The sequence below is a fragment of the Numida meleagris genome, chromosome 13 (genome assembly GCF_002078875.1).
Source record: "Numida meleagris isolate 19003 breed g44 Domestic line chromosome 13, NumMel1.0, whole genome shotgun sequence".
Classification (NCBI taxonomy): domain Eukaryota; kingdom Metazoa; phylum Chordata; class Aves; order Galliformes; family Numididae; genus Numida; species Numida meleagris.
In genome coordinates, this window is record NC_034421.1 from 7,644,383 (window position 1) to 7,663,980 (window position 19,598).

Consider the following 19,598-nt stretch of genomic DNA (forward strand, 5'->3'; position numbering starts at 1 on the left):
GTTTTTTGTATTTGAAAGAAATTCTTAAGAAGGACTTTCTAAGTCCAGCCCTGCTTGTATAGAGTGGTTTGCAAGGAGTACACCAACAGTGTACTGACAGTAGATATGACTGCTTGCTTGATACCAAGATGACAGGTGTACAATTATTCAGCACTATATAATGTGATATAATTGTATTTGAATTTTGATTTTGGAAAGATTGGGAAATGATTCTGAATAATGATTTCATTGGTAGGTGCAGAATAATTACTGCTTTTTGGTTTAACTGTACTTGGAATGCTCACTAAAATGTTGTTCATTTATAGCCAAACAGGACATACTACCTGATGGACCCGAGTGGGAACGCTCATAAATGGTGCAAAAAGATACAAGAAGTGTGGCGGCACAGATACCACCAGAATGCTGCTAAATAGTAAAGCTCATCCAAAATCTCCCAGTTTCTCTTCTTGCTGCTAGAACTTGATGTGCAGCTGATCAGAGGAATCTTTCCAACCCATCTATTACCATCTCAAGGGGAAGCATATGTCTGAAATGTTCTGTTTTTAAAAAAGAAAAAAGGAAAAAAAAAGGCAAAAACCGAATGGAATTCAGGGTCGCTTTGCTCGCTCTTTGTGCTTCTGTTGAGGCTTCCACATGCGTATCATTGCAGTGAAGATCTTGCTTTTGTGCACTTCAACTCAATTTCTGCAGCAGACTAGTGGATAGACATTGCATTACCAGCTACACTTAAGATGAGTTAAAACCAATCCACACGCACACACCCTGAATCATGTACCAGCCTTGCGTTTTATGGGGCTGGAGTTTTCTGTGACTTTCACATTATCATTGATCTGTATTTCATCAGGGAGCTTTTATATGCCTCTCCTAAGCACCACTTCTTTTTCTTTTTTTTTTTTTTTCCCTTTTCCTTTCCTCACAGTCCCTGAGCTTATTGGTGTATGACATTTGTAGCCAGGTCAGTTGCACCCTTGTGTAATTCCTAATATAGTTCTGGTTGCAGGATTTACGTGGTACTTAAATAATTATGTGAATGAATCAGATGTATGTGTCTGGCAGATGGGCTCCAGTGATAGAGGTTGTGAGAGTAAAATGCTGAACATGGCACTGAAAATTTTCTAAAATTGAAATGTTGGCTTCTGAAGCATATGAAGTTTTAAACGTTCAGTTTAAATTTTAATATGAATTGTGTGTTTAATCAAGAGACAATAAACTTAGCAGCATGCTTTTAACTAATACTAACTAAAAAATTAATTAGTTAGTATGGAGGACAAAAACAACATTACTATTGAAGTAGTAAGTAGTTTTTCTCCTTTCCGGGAGATGAGGGCTAGAAGCTTTCTTTACAGGGTGTGCATGTTTTGTGCATTTTAGTGGGGCCAACCTATTTACCTGGATAGAGAAGAAAGTGTGAAAGCTTTGTACAATTATTTGATTTTTGTTTGTTTCATTGCATAATGAGGTGTACAAACAGTCCTATTTTTGGTCTTTGGCCTAATATTTAAGACCTTTTAGAAACTCTGAATTGCTCAAATTTCTTTCAAAAATTAGATCCGTACTGTAATCTGGTTTAAAAAAAAAAAAATGTTGATACAATCGGGAAAACATATGGTACTTGAGGCATATCTTTAAAATGAGTTTTTTATATCAATCTCCTTTTATCCTTTTCAGTATAAGGCTTTTTTGTGGTCAAACATTTCCTGTAATGTTACAAAGACTTTATGTGGTAAAAACAACTTCCCTAATGGTATTTTCAACGTGTCTGTATTCCTGAACCTTGTGGAGGGATGATAGGTCTGAACAAAGGCATTCCTTCCCTGTTTTGAAAGTGGTATAAACATCACACCTATTTATTCACCATCTACACATCCCATCTTTTTGCGTGTTGAGGTCTCCATGATGTGCTTTTCCTTCTATCAAATAAATAAATATTCCACTGCAATGTTAAAAGGACAAATGTGCTACTGTTCTAAAAGCAATATCTTAAAAGCAGCGGCTCATCAGACTGTCTCAGAAAATACCTAATTGTAAGGGTTTCTTTTTGTTAAGAGATATATTATTCATCTTTTTGGGGGGGAGAAAAAAAAAAGGCCAACGAAAAACTGGTTTTACATGTTTGAATTCAGTGACAGTTCAGTTCTTCCAACATTTTTCATCCTTTCCAAGGAGAGAGTGCAGTGGCCTTTTCTTATGGAGGAAATATATTCTTTTCTTCTGTTAGCCCACCATATATGCATATGTGACAAAAGTAAATCAGGAGCTTACAGTGCATGGTGGTGAGGAAGCTAAGGTGTCCTGCAGAAGCGGCTGTGATGAGAAAAATAGAAGTGTTCTCTTTGTATTGTAAGGAATTTCGCCACATAAAGCACACTCCTTGCCACTGAAATTTGAATAGCATAGTATACCTTCCATCTGTGCCTGTAATTAATCCCGTATTAGCTATCTTAAGCAAGATGGTGTTGTGAATTTACGGTTGTGCACTGTCATTCTGCAGCTGTCAAATTCCAGCTACGTTGGGTGAACTCAAGACAGCTGTAAAGCTTTGGATTTAATTGTAGAGATGTAGACTTCAAACAAGTGAGTCTGGCAGTGATGGAGCTTTGTTGCGTTCTTTGTGATGAAGCTCATACAAGAAGTCTGGCAGAGTTATTCTGCTAATTAAGCAAAATCCATAGCTTCAGTAAGAGCTAGGTTGGGGCTGCCCTTGGCCTTTTCCCTTTTGCTGACTAGATGGAAATCTGGAAATGCTTCAACAAGTAACAATCAGACTTGCAGTCATCTTGCTGTTTAAAGACAAAAAAAAAAAAAAATCTTTTTCATACCTTGAAAATTCTGTCAGTATCCTTCATTCCTGCCTACCCAAACCTTTCAGCCAAAGAAATATGGTTAACAGTAGCCTGCAAAATTAGTCTGTAAGATGGATGTCTGCATTCTAGTGTACTTGATGACAGTGTTGTCATTAGGAAACTGTGAGCCTCTCTTAAAGGCATCCATCCCTACCCTTACAACTTCAATATTCCAAATCAAGTATTCCTCAGCTGCTGCTTTTAAGCAAAACCTATGACTTTGAAAGACAAAAGCAACCATGTGGATTGAAGTATGCTTTACCAGTTTGTTCACTTACATGTGTACTGGAATATGCTGCATACTATGAAGGGTCAGTTCCTGTTTTAGATGCGTGTACCTGAAGCAGGGCAGTTTCAAGTCTTTGTCTCAAAGATGACTGCTGTGTCTCATGGGAGTTCACAGAATGAAAGGTACAAGGGAGATTGGTCAGAGCTGCAGAGAAGCCAGGTGATTTCTCTGCTCTTTAACCAAGTTCTTTCAGAGCACAGAGATGGGTTGCTGGACACTTGAAAGCTTCAGAATCCTTATTGCAATCCTACTGAAAACCCAGTCTGTTTGAGTTCCGCCTTTTGCATTTTGAATAATGACTGATCATTTATGAAGATACTGGTCAATAATGTTTTAATTAGTTTTGCTTGGGATTTGAACTTCAAGATGTGTTTATAGCCTCTGTTTTCTGTTGGGCAGAGCTTAAGGCTGAAGTACTACTGCTGGGAAGGATTATTGAGTTGCATAATTACCTAGTGTCCAGCCCTATCACAGAAAGTTCAACATTGCCGTAATAAACTGAGAGATGGCTTTGTTCCCATTGGCCTTAAGTCTGGTTTTGAAAAGGATTTATATTCTGAAAGACTTGCTTCACATGTGCTGCTGAGGCAGACTGATGCCCATTATTAATATCTCATGTGCTAAGTCCTCATGTGAAACACGTCAAGGTATCAGATAGGACTGTGGTCCACTTATTTTTCTAGAATGATTTATTTGTGAAGTATCTGCTATATATAATCCTGGGGAGGGGTGGGGAGGAGAAGCGCTGTAGATTGAATCAAAGATGTGATAATTCTAATCCACTTTCATAGTGGATGCTTAATTAAATATGCTTGATGTCATTGTGGACAAAAAAAAAAAACAAACCACATTTGATTTCAGCACTCTGTTGGGGAGATCACTTGTGTGGTGGTAGTTGCCTAAAGATATGGTGTGTGGATTCTGATTGTCCTTTCTACTGTATGGAATTACATGAATAGGTGTGGTATTTATATCTGAAGTTTTGCTGAATGCCTGTAATACTTTATGCAAACATTTTATTAATGAAATGGAAGGAAGTGCTACTACAAAGCTTCGTGATGCAAATTGCCTGTCAGTTGATCAAGTGAGTTTACAGACAAGTAATTCTCCATTCCAGATTGGCGTATTTTCAGTTTAAGATGGGTAAATTCAGAATTGTTTCCTCTTTAAATTACTTTTATACAGCAAATAATTGGAGAAGTGATAAGCACCCAAGGACTCGGTCTGCCTGTTGGCATGGCAGGGAATGCAGGTGGCTGCGATTTGACAAAGCTTCCTTTGACCATGTACTAACTCTGGATGTGGCAGTTGTTCTAAATTGTGGCAGAACATGTAATTACTGTATCTGACAAAAGAAACGAATAGGAACCAGGAACCATAATCTGTCTGGATAGTTGTACACTAGCTGTTCTTCAGGTTGTTGACGGTCAGTTGTGTGTAATATTCTCTACCTGGTTTGTAGCTGTAACTGTGATGTACAGATAAAGGAAAAAACAAAAACTCGCACAAAACAATCCCCCCTCCCCCAAGAACTTACGAAAACAGAAGCAAATAATGCAATGATATGATACACACTTTTGTATTTTTATTCTTATAAGGTTATTTGCTGGCTTTTGTTGGCCTCTAGTTCAGTCTGTGTTATTTAAATTCTAATATATGAATTATTTGGATTGAATTCATGTTCGGGGCCATGGTGTTGTATGTATTGATGTACAGCCTTGAATGTGAATAATTATTGTAAACTATATTTTACACCTTTTTTTCTGGCTTTATTATATAAATTTTCTATTGGTCAATGATTTAATCATATCTCATAATTTAATAACTGCTTATACTCCTTCCGACAGATCTCTGTGCTGTAGATGTGTAGCTAGTGACCGGATGATGGATTTCACTTATGCTCGGTAGTCTGTAATAAAGGCATGTAGGGTCCTGGCCCGGCCTCCGCCTCCTCCTTCCGCAGCGTCGCGTCAAGGGAAGGGGCGGGGGGTGCTCGGCGCTCCGGCCCCGCGGCGGCGCTCTGCGAGGAGGGCACCGCGTTCCCTGCGCCGGGCGGGTGCGGAGCGCCGCGGGGAGGGCTCCGTGCCGGCGGGCGGGAGCGCGCGGGCCTCGGCTCGCGGCCGGGCGGGAAGCGGAGCGTTCCGAGGGGGACGCTTCCGGGGGGAGGCGCGCCCGCCGAGCCGTAGGTGGGGCGGACTCTTCCGGCGGTGAGGATGGCGGCGGAGAACCACTGCGATTTCCCGGTCGCCCCGATCGGCGGCCTCGGCCTGGGAGGCCCGGGCGGGCCCTGCCGCCGGTGCAGCTCGGCGCCTCCCCCCGGCACCGTGCCCGGCAAGTGGGTGCGGCTGAACGTGGGGGGCACCTGCTTCCTGACCACCCGGCAGACGCTCTGCAGGGACCCCAAGTCCTTCCTCTTCCGTCTCTGCCAGGCCGACCCCGACCTGGACTCGGACAAGGTGAGGGAGCGGCGCCGCGGGCGCTCCGGGCCCCGCGTGGCAGCCAGGGCCGCCGCGGCCCAGCGCTGTGCCGGCCCGGGAGCGCTGCCGGCGCCTCGCTGCGGCAGGCGGGCGCTGCGGGAACGGCGGCTGCGAGCGGAGCGGTCGTGGGGCAGTTCCTAAAGGGCAGCGTTTAGCGAGTCCGCGCGCTCCGAGGAAGTTTAATTCTCAGGGCAGCGGGGGCTGATGTCTCGTGAACTCCGTGGGTTCTTGAATAGCGCGGCTGGCGTATAAATATCGCAAAGAGAGCGCCGGATCGTTTGTGCGTTCATTTACATGTTGACGCTGACCATGTTTAGCAGTAGCGCTTCCATGGAGCGTCTGCCTGCGCCGATGTCGTTCTGTTTCTGCACTGTCATCGCACTCCAGTACAATTTCAAGAACCAGACCAAAATCGCCTTTTTTTTTCCACGAGTTGTTCTGTTTGTTGAAGGGCTTAGGTTGGAGGGGACCTCACAGCCCCCAGCCCCAGCCTTGCTGTGTGCCAGCTGCCCCCAGCTCAGGCTGCCCAGGGCCCCTCCGTGGCCTGGGGCACCTCTGAATGGGGCACCCACAATTCTGGGCAGCTCTGAGGAAAGAATCTTCTCACATCTAACCTAAAGCACCCCTCTTTTAGCTTAAAGGAAAACTCCATGAAGCTGGAATTCAGTAAGTGAGAAAAATAACCTTTCTCATCCAGGTGTAACGTTCTGTGTTTTGGAAATTCATCGGATAAAGTGTTACGTGGGCCATACCGACTGCGAATGGGGTGATACTGAGTATCCATGCGTTCCCTCGGACTCACGTTTAGTAGGGAGAATAATACCGATTGAAATTTGATGTATTTGGGTATAAAGTATTCACATGAAGTGCTGGACAAGATGTGGAAGCGTAATGGACAAAAACTGACTTCCAGTTCTGAGCATTTGAGGAGGAAAAGGGGACAGCCAATAGCCTTCAAATGCATGACTAATAGATTAAAAATAAAGAGTTGTTTTCTATAAAAACACTTATTCTGGTAATGGGTCTCCTCATTTTGTCGCATGTAATAAAGGATGTTTAAATGCTTGAGAAAATGCAGAGCAGAATAGCATTCCAGAGCTAGAGAAAGGAAAATACCTTCAGTGTGGCATTGTGAGGAGCATTTTTGTGTTTTCTTTGTTTAGTTTTCAGAGGTTTAGCTTAAACTGACCTCAATAAATGAGGAGCTGTGGGTGGCTTGCTGGTGGGTCAGAAGTTGCTTTCACTTGGGAGGGGACGGGGAAGCTTTCTTCTGAGGTTTCTTAAATAAAAAATAAGGCATACTTAATAATTAAGGTGCCTTAATGACACTAACCTTTTCCAGTTGATCCGCTCCAGGAAAAAAAAAAAAAAAAAAGAAAAGGTTGTTTGCTGTCTCTTGATGTCTTCAGGGAGATAATAGGTGCATTTGTGCATCAACTGCTTTAGTTCCATTTAAGGCATTTGGCTTCCTTCTTTCCATCAATTGGTGCAATCAGTCATCTTCCACAAGTGCTATCACCAAAGCGTTGATATCTCGCTAGACTTAATGGAGATGATTGTCTAAACCTTCTATCTGTACAGTGCTTACATTTCCCAGGTCTAGCGTCGAGTCATAACTCCATGTGAAGGCCTTCAGCTGTTTGGTGTGAAATGGGGACAGACCTGCAGTGGAACTGAAATGTGAGATGAGAATATGGCATTGAGGTGCACTTTCCAGACTGACGTAACTCATCCCGTTTCATGTGGTGCTTGTTAAGAGCATCTCATATTGAAGGCTAAATCTTAGTGGGTTTTTTTAGTTGAAATTGTAGCAGATATAGTCACCTTTAATAAATTATTGTGGGGGTTGCAGGTATAGGGAAAATTGTTTTGGAAAATCTGTATTTGGAGAAACTCCCCTTATTCAGAGTTGCATTCTCTGGGCTTTTGAACTCAGTTGGTTTCAATTGGATGTACGTAAAGCCAAACATACAGTGATTAAGCATTCTCTGCAGTCTTTTCAGTGCATTTGTCAGAGTTTTCTGCCCTGTTGTTTTGAACATCTGCACTGTAGTCACTGATTTTCATTTCACTCATTCAGAACCTGCTTTCTGAAAAATCCTCAAAGACAGATGAGTGCAGAAGTGTTTAGAGTCCCTAAGGTTACTTAACCAAGTAGTGCCTGTCTTCCGAGGCTTTGGTTCAGAACCTGCCTTTAGGTTCTTTGCCCTCTATCAACAACAGCCATAATCCAAGCAGTTCCCTTTTTTTTTTCCCCTTGAACTTGCACAGATGTTGGAGGCGTCTCACCTGTTTGTGAGCATACCATCCTGATGCAATAGCAGATCTATAGATCGTCTCTCTGGTTTAGATGTGAGATGTCAAATGTTTTTAATTGAGGAGCACAGATATTTCTAGGGAATCCTTGTTAGTATCCGTGTTATTGTCCGGGGCTCTGGTTCTTCTCCTTTGCCACACCTATAGCAATTGAAATCAGATTGTCTTGGATGGGTTTTTTCCTCATGGTTTTACTTTTTGGAGTCCCACTGTGAGTTGTAGTCTGATACTAAAATAGAAATTTTTCTTACTCATATGCTGAAGATTATGAACGATTACAGCTATGCGGTGCAATTTTGCACTTGTCAAACAGTAGGTCTTTCAGGGTGTAGCTAGTAATGTCCTCTTGACCTTTGGAGCACTGGAACTCATCTTTGAGCCAGGATTCCCTGGGTTTGATTCCATTGTGTTTTCTTCCTGAAGATCACAAGGGCGTCAAACCCCTCGCTTTGAACTTCAGAAACGTCACCGTAGGAGAATGTGGATGTGGGCTTGTCTGTAGGCTGGTGGCTGTTCCACCCATCCCGGACGGACTTGTCTCTGCCTCCAGATGGGAGTGCAGGGATAGGTGGGGCGGGGAGAAACCTAAGGGATGAGCCAGCAAGGCAGTGATCAAAACAGAGCCCTCTGTTAGAAGGGACTATGAGAAATGCAACTTCAGCAGCGCATCATGCTGTCTGCTGTATGGGGAGTTTGTCTGGGATGCACTTCAGGAGCTTTAGAGAATGAGATCATAAGAAATGCTGATCTCAGATGAGAACAGATCTTTAAGCAAACCCACAAATGGATAATCAAGATGCGTCTGCCTGAAGCCATAAGGCATATGGCATGTGTCAGCCATGTTGCTGCACTGAGGGGTTACGTGTTAACTCTACGAGTTTACTAGAAGTGGGAATAGAAAACTGAAATAGTTCATAGGTTATACTTTATCCATGTCGGTTGCAAACCTAGTGATTGATTGTCTCTATCGTAGTTTGCACACCAACATTTTTATTTGCTATTTAAGTACGTGCATCGTAACATCTCCTTCATTCTTCTTACTGAAAAGGCTTTGGGAAGGGCATCGTGTTTGCCTTCCAACCACCTGCAGGTGCTGAGGCAGAGCCAGGCTGGCAGCCTGCGGGCTGCTGGCGGGTGTGCTTCTACTTGTGGCAGAGGGAAGATTGACCTTGGCGCTCCCTATGGCAAAACTGATGTTGAAAGGAGGAATCTGGTGGCATGTTGTTCCTCTCACTTTATGTCTCACGATGTGATAAGTGTCACCGTATTTAAGACTATTCGAGATTCATCTCAGCAAATGAGTGGTAGTGGTCACGTCCAATGTTCATAATAGGATCTGTTTTCTGAAGTGTTTAAATTTTGGTTCATAGGTGAATATGTGAAAATGGACAAGCTGTCTTGCTTACCTTCTCCCCCTTGTTTTACTTCCTTCATGTTTGTATTGTAAGTTTTACAGCTAGGTATTTCCTGATTCCAGCATCTTCCTGGTATACCAGTTTGTCTTTTATAAACTGTTTTATCATTCATTGAACTTCTCCTCAAGTGAGAAGATTGTCAACCTTTCCTAAAAAGATTTTTGGCAACAGTATTCCTGCTTGATTTTTAAAACCCTTCTCAAGTTAAGTATAATAGTGCTGAGATAGACAGTTAAGGAAGGAAGGAAGCACTGGATGTTTTAGATGAATCAAAATCTTCTTGGCAGCACATCCTTAGCTGTCAGCTCTAAAAAATTAGTGCAAGAAAAGCATCTTAATTATAGTCATTATTCTAAGATATAGTTAAGATGAACTTTATTTTGCCAGTATATTTCTGGTTAGTCAGTTAGGTGAGCGTGTTGTGATATTAATGTAGTTTGGGTTAGTACTGGCAGTCAACTGTTTTTCAATGTTTTAGGTCACGTAGTTAGGGAAGAAGTATGTTCTGGGCATCCAGATGAAGATCTAAAAACCACAGGAGGGTAAGGGAGGCAGTTGTTTCTAAGTCCTGCCTTAGTGCCAAATATAATTGTGTTTCTGTGCACATCCCTGCCGTTAGCAGAAATTCTGCTCGCTCGGTATATGTAAATGATGCTAGTGTTTTAGATAAACACATTGGAGCTCAAAGTGTTTAGCTAAGAGTTTGATCCTGTGGATTGTGACATTGTCCATTTCAAAAGAGTATTTGAGAAGTCATCAGCCTCGTTCTGACCTCAGTGGAGGTACGGAGCTGGGCATAGATTCCTAATGATTCAATTAGTGCGCTCACGCAGTTCTTGGGAACAACGTTAAATGGGGTTAGGGATCATTATATTTAAAATATACCATATCCTCACTTAGTTCCTCTCAAGTAATGGTGTTTTCTTGTGGGGAAATGGAGAATTAGTTTGTAATTATGGAAAAACATATATATAATTATATAGGCTGTGGTCTAGCTTTCTGCTGACCCTGATGAGACAAGTGCATCCTTCCAGAAAAGAAATCCGTGTGCCTGAAAATAAATCCACATTCATTTTCAGTGAGACGGTTTAAGAACTTTTAAGAAATGTTGAGAGAGGTTTTAGGTATTGCGATGTAGTCATCAAACCTTTATGTATCAGTATGAATTTCTAAATGCAAGGAATTGGGTCGGTAGGATTTTTTCATTTAGAACAAGCATCATGTTTAGTTGTGAGGGAGAATGACTCAAATTTATCTGGGGCTGTTGGTACTGAGAATTTGTGATATCTCTCGTAATCTACTGGAATATCAATACACTGTAAAAAGTTTTGGGGGCGCAGCCTCAACTCTCGAGTACATATTGGTAGGATATCAGAGAATCACAGAATTGCAGGGGTTGGAAGGGACCTCAAGAGATCATCGAGTCCAGCCCCCCTGCTAAGGCAGGTCACCTACAGCAGGTCGCACAGGTAGTTGTCCAGACAGGTCTTGAATATCTCCACAGGAGGAGACTCACCGCCTCTCTGGGCAGCCTGTCCTAGTGCTCCATCATCATTACCATAAAGTTGTTCTTCTGCACATTAGTGCGGATCTTCCTATGTTCAAGTTTTAGGCCATTGCTCCTTGTACTATCACTACGCACCACCAAGAAGAGCCCGGCCTCATCCATTTGCCTCCCACCTCCCTTTAGGTATTTATAAACGTTTGTCAGGTATATATTTATCAGATATATATTGAAGGAAAAAATTTGGTGCTAGAGGACTAATATTTTCAGTGATCTGCTGGACAGAAAGGACTGGCGTATCTGTTGGGCAATCGTGTTATCAAGCTCCTTCAGTTTAGACGTCTGGCCGTCAAAGTATGTCAGTACTGCATTGCTCACAACTGTTCACACAGACACTAAATTATACGGGAAAGAAAAGTTTTATTCCTTTGCTTCTTTGACAAGGGTATCAGCTGTGCAGGAAATTTTCTTGAATGCTCTGCAAAATCCAGTGTTCTATTTGCTACGCTGAGCATCAGCTGGAGTTTGCTGTATGCCTTTGCGTGAGGGAGGCAGGAGCTGCATTTTCAGCATACTTTTTTTTTTGTTTTTTAGAAGATGCACATACAACACTTACTTGGTACATGGCAGTTCTCAGTACCCTGTGAGTATTTGTACCTCTGAGCTAAGGCAGAAACAAAAGATTTTAGATCAAAATGTTGAGATTAAAGAAAGGGTAGGTTTATTTGCTGTTAATTAAGATTAAAAAAAAAGAAAAGAGAAAGCAAGGGAAAAAGCTGGTATTTGAATCTTACTGTAATGTAGCCTTTGTTCTGGTACTTCAGGATTCCAACCGGAACAGTACTTCCTGCATTGTTTTTAACCTTAGTTTTCAGTGTTCTCCCATGCCACCAGTGCTCTGATGTTTCAGTAATCAGTAGCAAGGGGTAGGGGCGATTGGTCAGCTAAAAGAAGCTGATTGTTACACAATTTGAGTTGAGTAACTGATCAAATATGATTACAGCTACATTGCTGAGTTTCATTTCACATCTAAAACAAACCTGGCTTGAAGTGATGTGGCTATGTCTGAGTACCTGCTTGCTATTCAGATACTTAGCTGAGTATTAGCTTGCAGTTCCTGCTTGCACATTCCAATCGCTGTGCTTTTTTAGCTGTCTTGTTTGTTTCTTTGTTTGTTTGTTTCTAATACAGGATGAAACAGGTGCCTATTTAATAGACAGAGACCCGACCTACTTTGGGCCAGTGCTGAACTATCTCCGACATGGGAAACTGGTTATTAACAAGGATCTAGCTGAGGAAGGTAGGACTTTACTAAATCTCTTGATCTCTTGTCACTTTTTCATTATTTTTACCACTTTGAAAGTCAGCAATAACTTACAACTAGATGTTGAATGTTAATCAGTGCAGCATTTCAGTCTGCTGCAGACAAAGCTGATTGGTATTGTACAGTTACAGTATGCTGTTGTCGGAGCATTTTGAGTGTGATTCCTGGTGTCATAGCTCCCATCCTCAGAAACAGAGCACAAAAATTCAGCTATGAAAGGAGATGCCTCTTACCGTATAATCGTGTATCTTTCCTGTATGACTGTGTGAAATAGTTCTTTTCAGTCTTCTCCAAGCAAATGAATACCAGCTGCCAAACAAGTGTTAGAAGATATAAAGCAAAGTACGAGTGAAGCTTTGGGATGTTCAGATGGGTGGAATGTGCTGAAAAGTAATTTCTGCCCCCAGATTCTCCCTTCCTGCCCCCAGCTTCTCTCTTCCTGACCTTCATATCACTTTTATTCTAATGGAGGATGACTGTTTTAGTACTAAAGCTGTGTTGGTACGGTATTGAAGAAATTGACTGAAGAGAAATGGAATCTAACAATATTAGCAAGAAATAATTTGAATTATAGTTTCAATCTGCACTGTTAAACACATGGTTTGTGTGGAGAACAGATAAGACTTTTAACATGCGAGTGACTGCAGTTGGTAGTATGCTATAGCAGTGAAAATCTGTAAGGTGTTGTTCAAGGGCTAAGATCTCAAATGGCAGGTAGAACAATTTTCTGCGCACTGGCAGTTACAGAGCTTTTCAGTAGAAGTATTTGTATTTTTCTTTGGTATTCCAGCAAGAGACAGGACCTGAGCTATGGTGGTCCTTTAAACTCCTGTAGAATAGCATTTGTACTCCTTTTGATGCTGTATGTGAAGTGGCATCAGTTTTCTTCAGTTTGTATTTAAGAGAACTTTTCAGAACGAGCTCAACCTCGAGAACTGCATTCTCCTGAAGGGAGTCAGAGTAGCGTTCTTTACCAATCCTAGGGCAAAATGAATTGTTTTCCGGAGCTGTGTAGAAGATGATATTAGGAACTGGTTGGTGGTTTTGACCTGGAACATTTGGTTACATGCTCTTTTCAAAAAATGTTCTCGTTCTAGGTGTACTGGAAGAGGCTGAATTCTACAATATCACATCACTAATAAAACTGGTAAAGGACAAAATAAGAGAAAGAGACAGCAAAATCTCACAGGTGAGGCTGTTGTTCAGTGTGCTTTTCATTATTTGTTCTATATCAAGTAGTGGGTGGTTCTGTTTTTTCTTGCCTTAACTGCTCATTTCCCCAGTAAGATATTGGGTGTCTGTCTCCCTCATTGGCCAAACTGGAGCCATTAGTACACAAAGACTAGTAATCTAAGTCTTCAGTAGCTGCCAGTGTATTTACAACAGGCAAAGGTTTCCAGCTCTTGTTCAAAAACTAAAAACATTCAGTTGTTCAAAAAGTGTCTAGTAATGGTAGAATTTCATTGTCAAAATATGTTTGGAAATAGTTATTTCAGAAGACAACTCAGCTAGCATAGATTTTTTCATATATATTTACATACTTTGACTATGGTGAGATTGTCTAAATATGCTGTAGCTGCATGTTTATACAGCGTAAGTACAGATGTCATTTAGCTCCCAATTTAATCTTTTGTAGCAAAGTTACCTTCTGTATTTGTGGTGCTCTGTAGTTTTAAAGATCTCTCCTCAAATCAGCCATGAGTGTTTCTATGTAAAAGTGAATATGACATTGAAATGGTTGGGTAAAGAAAGTATTCAAGTTTATGATTGTTCAGCAGTGGTTTTCTGGCCTTCCCTGATGATGTCTTCACAGAGACATTACAAACTTATTATTTCCAAATTTGTCTTGAAGCTGGGCCATGGGATACCAGAGTTTATGTCACAGCATTTTCTACATGGTTTCACCTGATGTGTTCCCAGTTATTCATTGTTCTGGAGAGGAAAGTTTGACAAGGAAATAGAGAGAATTTTGAGTATGTTAAGACATTCCTTATAAACAGAATATCAGCCTTGATTTTAAATGATATGGTTTGCTACACAAGGAACAATGGAGGAAGCTCAACTGTTTATGGATTATTACAACTCTTTAAGTAGCACTTTCAGACCTTGAAGCATTCACAAAACGCTGAGTCTTCTGCAAGGTGATTCTGAACAGATGAGAGTTCTACCAAAAAAAACCAAACCCAAAAGTGTTGCTTACCAAATCTAAAGAATAAGGGAGAAAACTCACAAAGACAGTGAATTCCGTGCTGTATTGAGCATCTTATATTTCTTCCTAAAGGTGCCAGTCAAACACGTGTACAGGGTGCTGCAGTGCCAGGAGGAGGAACTCACTCAAATGGTCTCCACAATGTCTGATGGTTGGAAATTCGAACAGGTAAAAAAAATATATAGGATGTAATTACAGAGTCTTCTAAAAATGTAGTTATGTGAAAGAGAAGTAGAAAGTCAGTTGTGTGCATCTTTTTAAGTGCAGTCATTATCAGAAATTGGATTGGTAAAAAGATGCCCAGTTAAATTGAAGTTTTGTGTTTTTATTCTTATTTGTCGCAGAACAGAAATGCTCTCTAACGGTTAAATGGATCTGACTTTCAATAAAAACATGTACATCGTGGAATGTAACTGTTTGGGGTCTACACAATGACATTTGAATGGTGAATAAAGTGAAAAAAATAAAACGTTTATAGAAGTGGTAGATCAGATATAAAGAGTTCTTGGTAGAAGAGATGGGCTTGGGAGATAAATGTTTGTCAGAGCCAAACTGTGGTTCTTCAGATAAAGGACTGATGCACAACTTAAACCCCTGCAGCTGTGAGGCTGGTTAGGTGGGAGCTACTTGTTTTCCTTCTTTGCACTGCATAAAAGTAGCATTGTGTGTACACTGAAGAATGCAATGTAAAATGAAAATATTTTTCTGTTACTTTTGATAAATGAATAAACCCAGTAGATGGTCTCTTCACCTTCCACATTCCTAGCCTACCAGTATACATAAACAATGACTGGTGTGAGTTACAGGTGCTCAGCCGCCATATTTTTCAATGTCTGGTGCCAACTGTCAGAGGCAAACAAATAAACTTTTTATCCCATGCAGTGTCCCCTGAGTAACACAACAAAAGAACATTTTAAGACTACAGCATGCAAACCTAAAAAAATAATGTTTTGTTTGTATTTGATAAAATGTGCAAGTCTCTTGTATCACAGAGAAAGCCATTATCAAATAAACTAAACCAGCACAGAGAAAGCTTCTTCTTCAGTTCTCTGGCTCAAGTATTGGAAAGTCCATTTGGCATGCCAGAAGCCCATTATTAAATCAGTGAAAAAAGCTCTTACTAAATCCATGGGACTAGTTTTTGACCAGTGCATTGATAATGTTTTTTTAGACATTCTTCTTTGTCATAGGAAGCTGTCTTTTACTAAAAAACAGATATTCTTATAACAGATTAATTGGTACTCTATCTTTTAGCCATCTGAAAATCCTGCATTCTTTGGGAATATTGTATTTTGGAATATTATTGCTTTGGCACTGCACCTGCAGGAAGAATCGTTATATTCTCTTTCAGAATTTACCTTTTGAGAAAATTCTAGTGGTTTTCTTGAACGTTATGTCCTTGCTTCATCCAGCTTTCTTCCTACTTTGCTTCTCCCCCACGCTGCTCTCTCTTGGACACATAGTCTGAAGCAGACAGCCACAATAGCTGTATGTTCCCTTATTATTCAGTTTCTCCTTACTTCAGACCGTGCCATTCTCTCCTTTGGTTGTATTGCAGACCTGCTTTCAGTCGACATCTTTCAGTTAGAACATGATTGCAATACGCCGTGTAGTCCAAGCAGTTATATTATTAAGATTTGAACACACTGTAACATTTCTGTATTTTTTTCTAAATAAATATCTGTTGCTCAGCAGCGTGCTTCGTCTGGAAGCATTCTTCAGGATGGCACCTACCATACTACATGGGTGTCATTCATGGATCATCAGCTTTTTCAAAGGAATAATATGCCTGAGTGTTTGACTTCTTGTGTTCTGCACCCAGTGTAATGCGTTTTAGTGGTTGATATTGATAAAGAATATTTTTTCCCTTAACTTTTAAAAATTTCCTCTTAAAATACAATTGGATGTGATAATTAAATAGGAGTGGAAAGTGTTAAACTTCTGATGCACTTCTGAGGGTGCACCGATGCACTTTTCCAAAGAATAGAAATGAGCGGTGCTAGAAAACTGCAATTATATATCAGCTTAATTCCAAAACCAGCCCCTAATAATTATGCTGCCCCACTTCGGTGATTTAATGTGTTAGTCTGTAGATTATTTTTAGCTTCCATCATTACATCTTCAGGCAGTCAAAAAAGGAATACTTTGGCATTACTGCATAATGAGAAACTTTGGGCCGTACAAAATTGCTGCTTACAAAGGCTTTAGGCAGCAGCAGCATATCAGGCATGTAAATTTTAATATTTAATGTAACCCGAGTCTGTCACCATAACGCCATCTTCAGTAGGTTCAGGGTATGAAAAAGACAATATTTATCTGCTGCCTTCAAAGGTAGTCAGAGAACATTAGGAGGATAAAAATAAATTTACTGTTCATGAATGTTCTCATCAGTGGTAATTTTCAGTTTTCTGTGAATGGGCAGTTGGTGGCTAGTTCCTCACGCTTAATTGAAAGCTCTCATCTTTCTCAAATACCCTTTCCTTCGCTTGGATATAAATGGGTTAGGAATTGCCATGTATCAAGATAAAATAATTTTTTTAACAAATTATGAGATTCTGCTGAGATTATTACAAACTTGTGAATTTTTAGACATTTGACAGTTGCAAGCACAGTTCACCATGTTGACTTTGATGAGAACAAGACAGTTTTTTACACAACAGTTCTTTGCTTTGGTGTTCTGTAAATCAACTCTTCTAAAGCCATTTTGAAATGCTCACCTCTTTTTCCCCTCTAGTTGACTTTATATGTTTCATTAGCTGTATTTTGTTTAACAACTCGTGAACAAGATGAAGCTCTTTCATTCCCAGGCTGGATATGTTGCTTTACATAATACCTTCCAGTATTACATCTGTGTAACTTTCTGCACTTGGAACGAACAACAGGAAAATAATGCTCTCATTTTCATAATACACCAAACTTTGCTTTGGTTTTTTGGAACAGTTGGCTACACCACAATGATATGGGAGTTTTCTGGTTTCTGATCAGTAACTCTTAACTTCCCATGTAATTACAGATGGCTTTGCGACTGCTTCCATAACTTTTTTGTAAGTTAAAACTAAAATTGTAGCTTGACAGCAACCTCTTCTAGGGACAAGTAAATGTTACCTACACATTTGAGTTCATCTGTTATTTGTATGATTTGGATAATGGTATGTGCTGCAGCTTTACAAAGGTTTCTTTTTGTGTTTTGCTCTGATTGGTTATTTCAGCTTGTCAGTATAGGTTCCCAGTATGGCTGTGGCCGGGCCCAGCAGTCAGAGTATCTGCTGATAGTGTCACGGGAAGTGAAAGGGGAAGAGAGATGCTTCCAGAAATGCTGCAGTGAGGTGTGTCATGCTGTTCTTTTTGCCCTCACACCGATATGCTTGGCCTCCTTGCGTTTCTGCTGCTTTCAAATAATTCCACTTTATTCCTGGGTGTACAATACATAGCAGTTTGTACGTGTTTGTGACTGGCTTTTATTTATATTCACAGTCTTTCATTGCACATTATCAATGTTCATATTGCTTTTTTTGTTTGTTTGTTTTTGGTGGGTTTTTTTTTTTGTTTGTTTTAAACAAACAAATGTTTATTCAGACTTGAGTTAATTGAAGGTTTTTCTTAAGAAGAATTCTTATCTTCTCAATAGGTAACTTTTTTTCCTCAAATCTTCCTCCAAAGTTAACAGCATTTGATCTGTACTTGCTAGGTAAAAGTTGTGCAGCTTGAATATCGGGAGCCTTGTTACAGCTTTGAGTTTCAGACAGGGACATACTTTTCTGTGCTAATCATTCTTCCAAGCCAACTATATTTCATCTGCATAATAATGAGTTACCTTTTGAGTTCCGAGTCCTTTATTTGTGGTAACTCCAAATGTAACTGGTTATTAGGTGGATAAAATATATTCAAACTGGAACAACGAATAACAAATATATTCAGAAACAGTAAATGTGGAGGGAAGAACAAAACCAGCAGTTTGTTTTAAAACTTGTGTCAGGAAGAAGGAATATCTTGGAGATCTTTTTGCTTTTGTTTTTTTTTTTTTCTTTTGTTTTTTTTTTCCCCTTGAGAAAGCTTTCTAAGAACCTAATGAATAGTGACAATGTCTCATTTACTTTTTAGACTGTCTCATCTTTCCTTCTCCCCTTGTTCCCAAGTCACTGCTTTCTTAATCTCTGTGTTACTTCCCAATGTTCCGGAGTTTGGGAGAGATCTGTTTTGCTAGCCAGGAGCACTGGAGGCAGATCCCAGTTCTCTACATAGCTATGCTTTGTTTCAGAGTCTTACGTGAATTGATTTGAGGACTTGGTGTTCTATAGAATTTTTCATCAATGAAATACTAGGAGTACTTTTTCTATTCCTTGATATATATATATATGATGAGTCAGTCTAAAAGATGAGTATAACATCATGAAGATTATATGACAGTGACATGAGCTGTGAGCCTATTACGTGGTCATTTGGTCTTGCATATAATCGCAAGACCGATTTCAAACCTGGATTGCTGCCCGGCTATATTCAAGAATCTAATTTTATGGTCCCAAGCAATGTCTATTTCTTAGAATTGCACAGGTGACATTTGGAATGTGGAATTAATGCACTAGGTTTGCAGACTTTCCAGAACTGCGCAGGAAATATGATGTGTCGCAAAGGATGAGTAGGGTATAGGCAGTGTGACGTTCATACATTCGTGTTGTAGAGTGCTCAACGTAAAGTAAAAAACAAGTATCAGTTGAAGACATATGGAACTCTTTGTAAGAGTATAGCACACTAGAGTTTTGAAGCACACGTCTTTAATACTGCAAAACAAACTTTGTCTTGAAATGCACCGGCTATTTAATAATGGCAGAAAATCATCTAGATCTATTGCAGAGAACAACTTCGATAGTATTGTCCAACTAGCTAATAAGCAGTCGGTCTGCCACATCTCCTGAAGACACTTATGTGTAAAAGGTCACCTAATTTGAATTATGAGGCATTAGTGGGAATTTAAGTAGCTGTCAACTGAGGAACTGTCAACCTAGTTGAATCAGGATTGAGGATTTGCGTGATGTTTGCATCTTTTGTCGTATCTGTCAGAGAGGTCATTTATTACTGTTTTGTGTCAATGAGTAAAGTAGTATTTTTTTCTTCTGATAGGATAATTTCAGCTGTTGTCATAGCTTATCTGATATCAAGTTTTTGCCATTTTGCTGGAAGAAAAATTGACTACATGCTGATGAAATCATATATTTAAATATTA

General features: G+C 40.2%; 2 protein-coding genes across 6 annotated transcripts in view; both read left to right on the forward strand.

Annotated features, from left to right (window-relative positions):
* Positions 1 to 5,068, forward strand: part of PDPK1 (3-phosphoinositide dependent protein kinase 1) — a 31,468-nt gene extending 26,400 nt beyond the window's left edge. For all 4 annotated transcript variants that reach the window (XM_021411127.1, XM_021411128.1, XM_021411129.1 and 1 more), the window contains one exon: positions 306 to 5,068. In XM_021411127.1, the coding sequence (XP_021266802.1) occupies positions 306 to 413 (108 nt within the window). In that variant the 3' untranslated portion in view covers positions 414 to 5,068. The remainder of the gene's footprint in view (positions 1 to 305) is intronic.
* Positions 5,182 to 19,598, forward strand: part of KCTD5 (potassium channel tetramerization domain containing 5) — a 30,938-nt gene continuing 16,521 nt past the window's right edge. The window contains exons 1-5 of one of the 2 annotated variants that reach the window (XM_021411143.1): positions 5,182 to 5,588; positions 12,036 to 12,144; positions 13,266 to 13,357; positions 14,450 to 14,545; positions 17,587 to 17,703. In XM_021411143.1, the coding sequence (XP_021266818.1) occupies positions 5,346 to 5,588; positions 12,036 to 12,144; positions 13,266 to 13,357; positions 14,450 to 14,545; positions 17,587 to 17,703 (657 nt within the window). In that variant the 5' untranslated portion in view covers positions 5,182 to 5,345. The remainder of the gene's footprint in view (positions 5,589 to 12,035; positions 12,145 to 13,265; positions 13,358 to 14,449; positions 14,546 to 17,586; positions 17,704 to 19,598) is intronic. The other variant, XM_021411144.1, reaches the window with a different exon arrangement.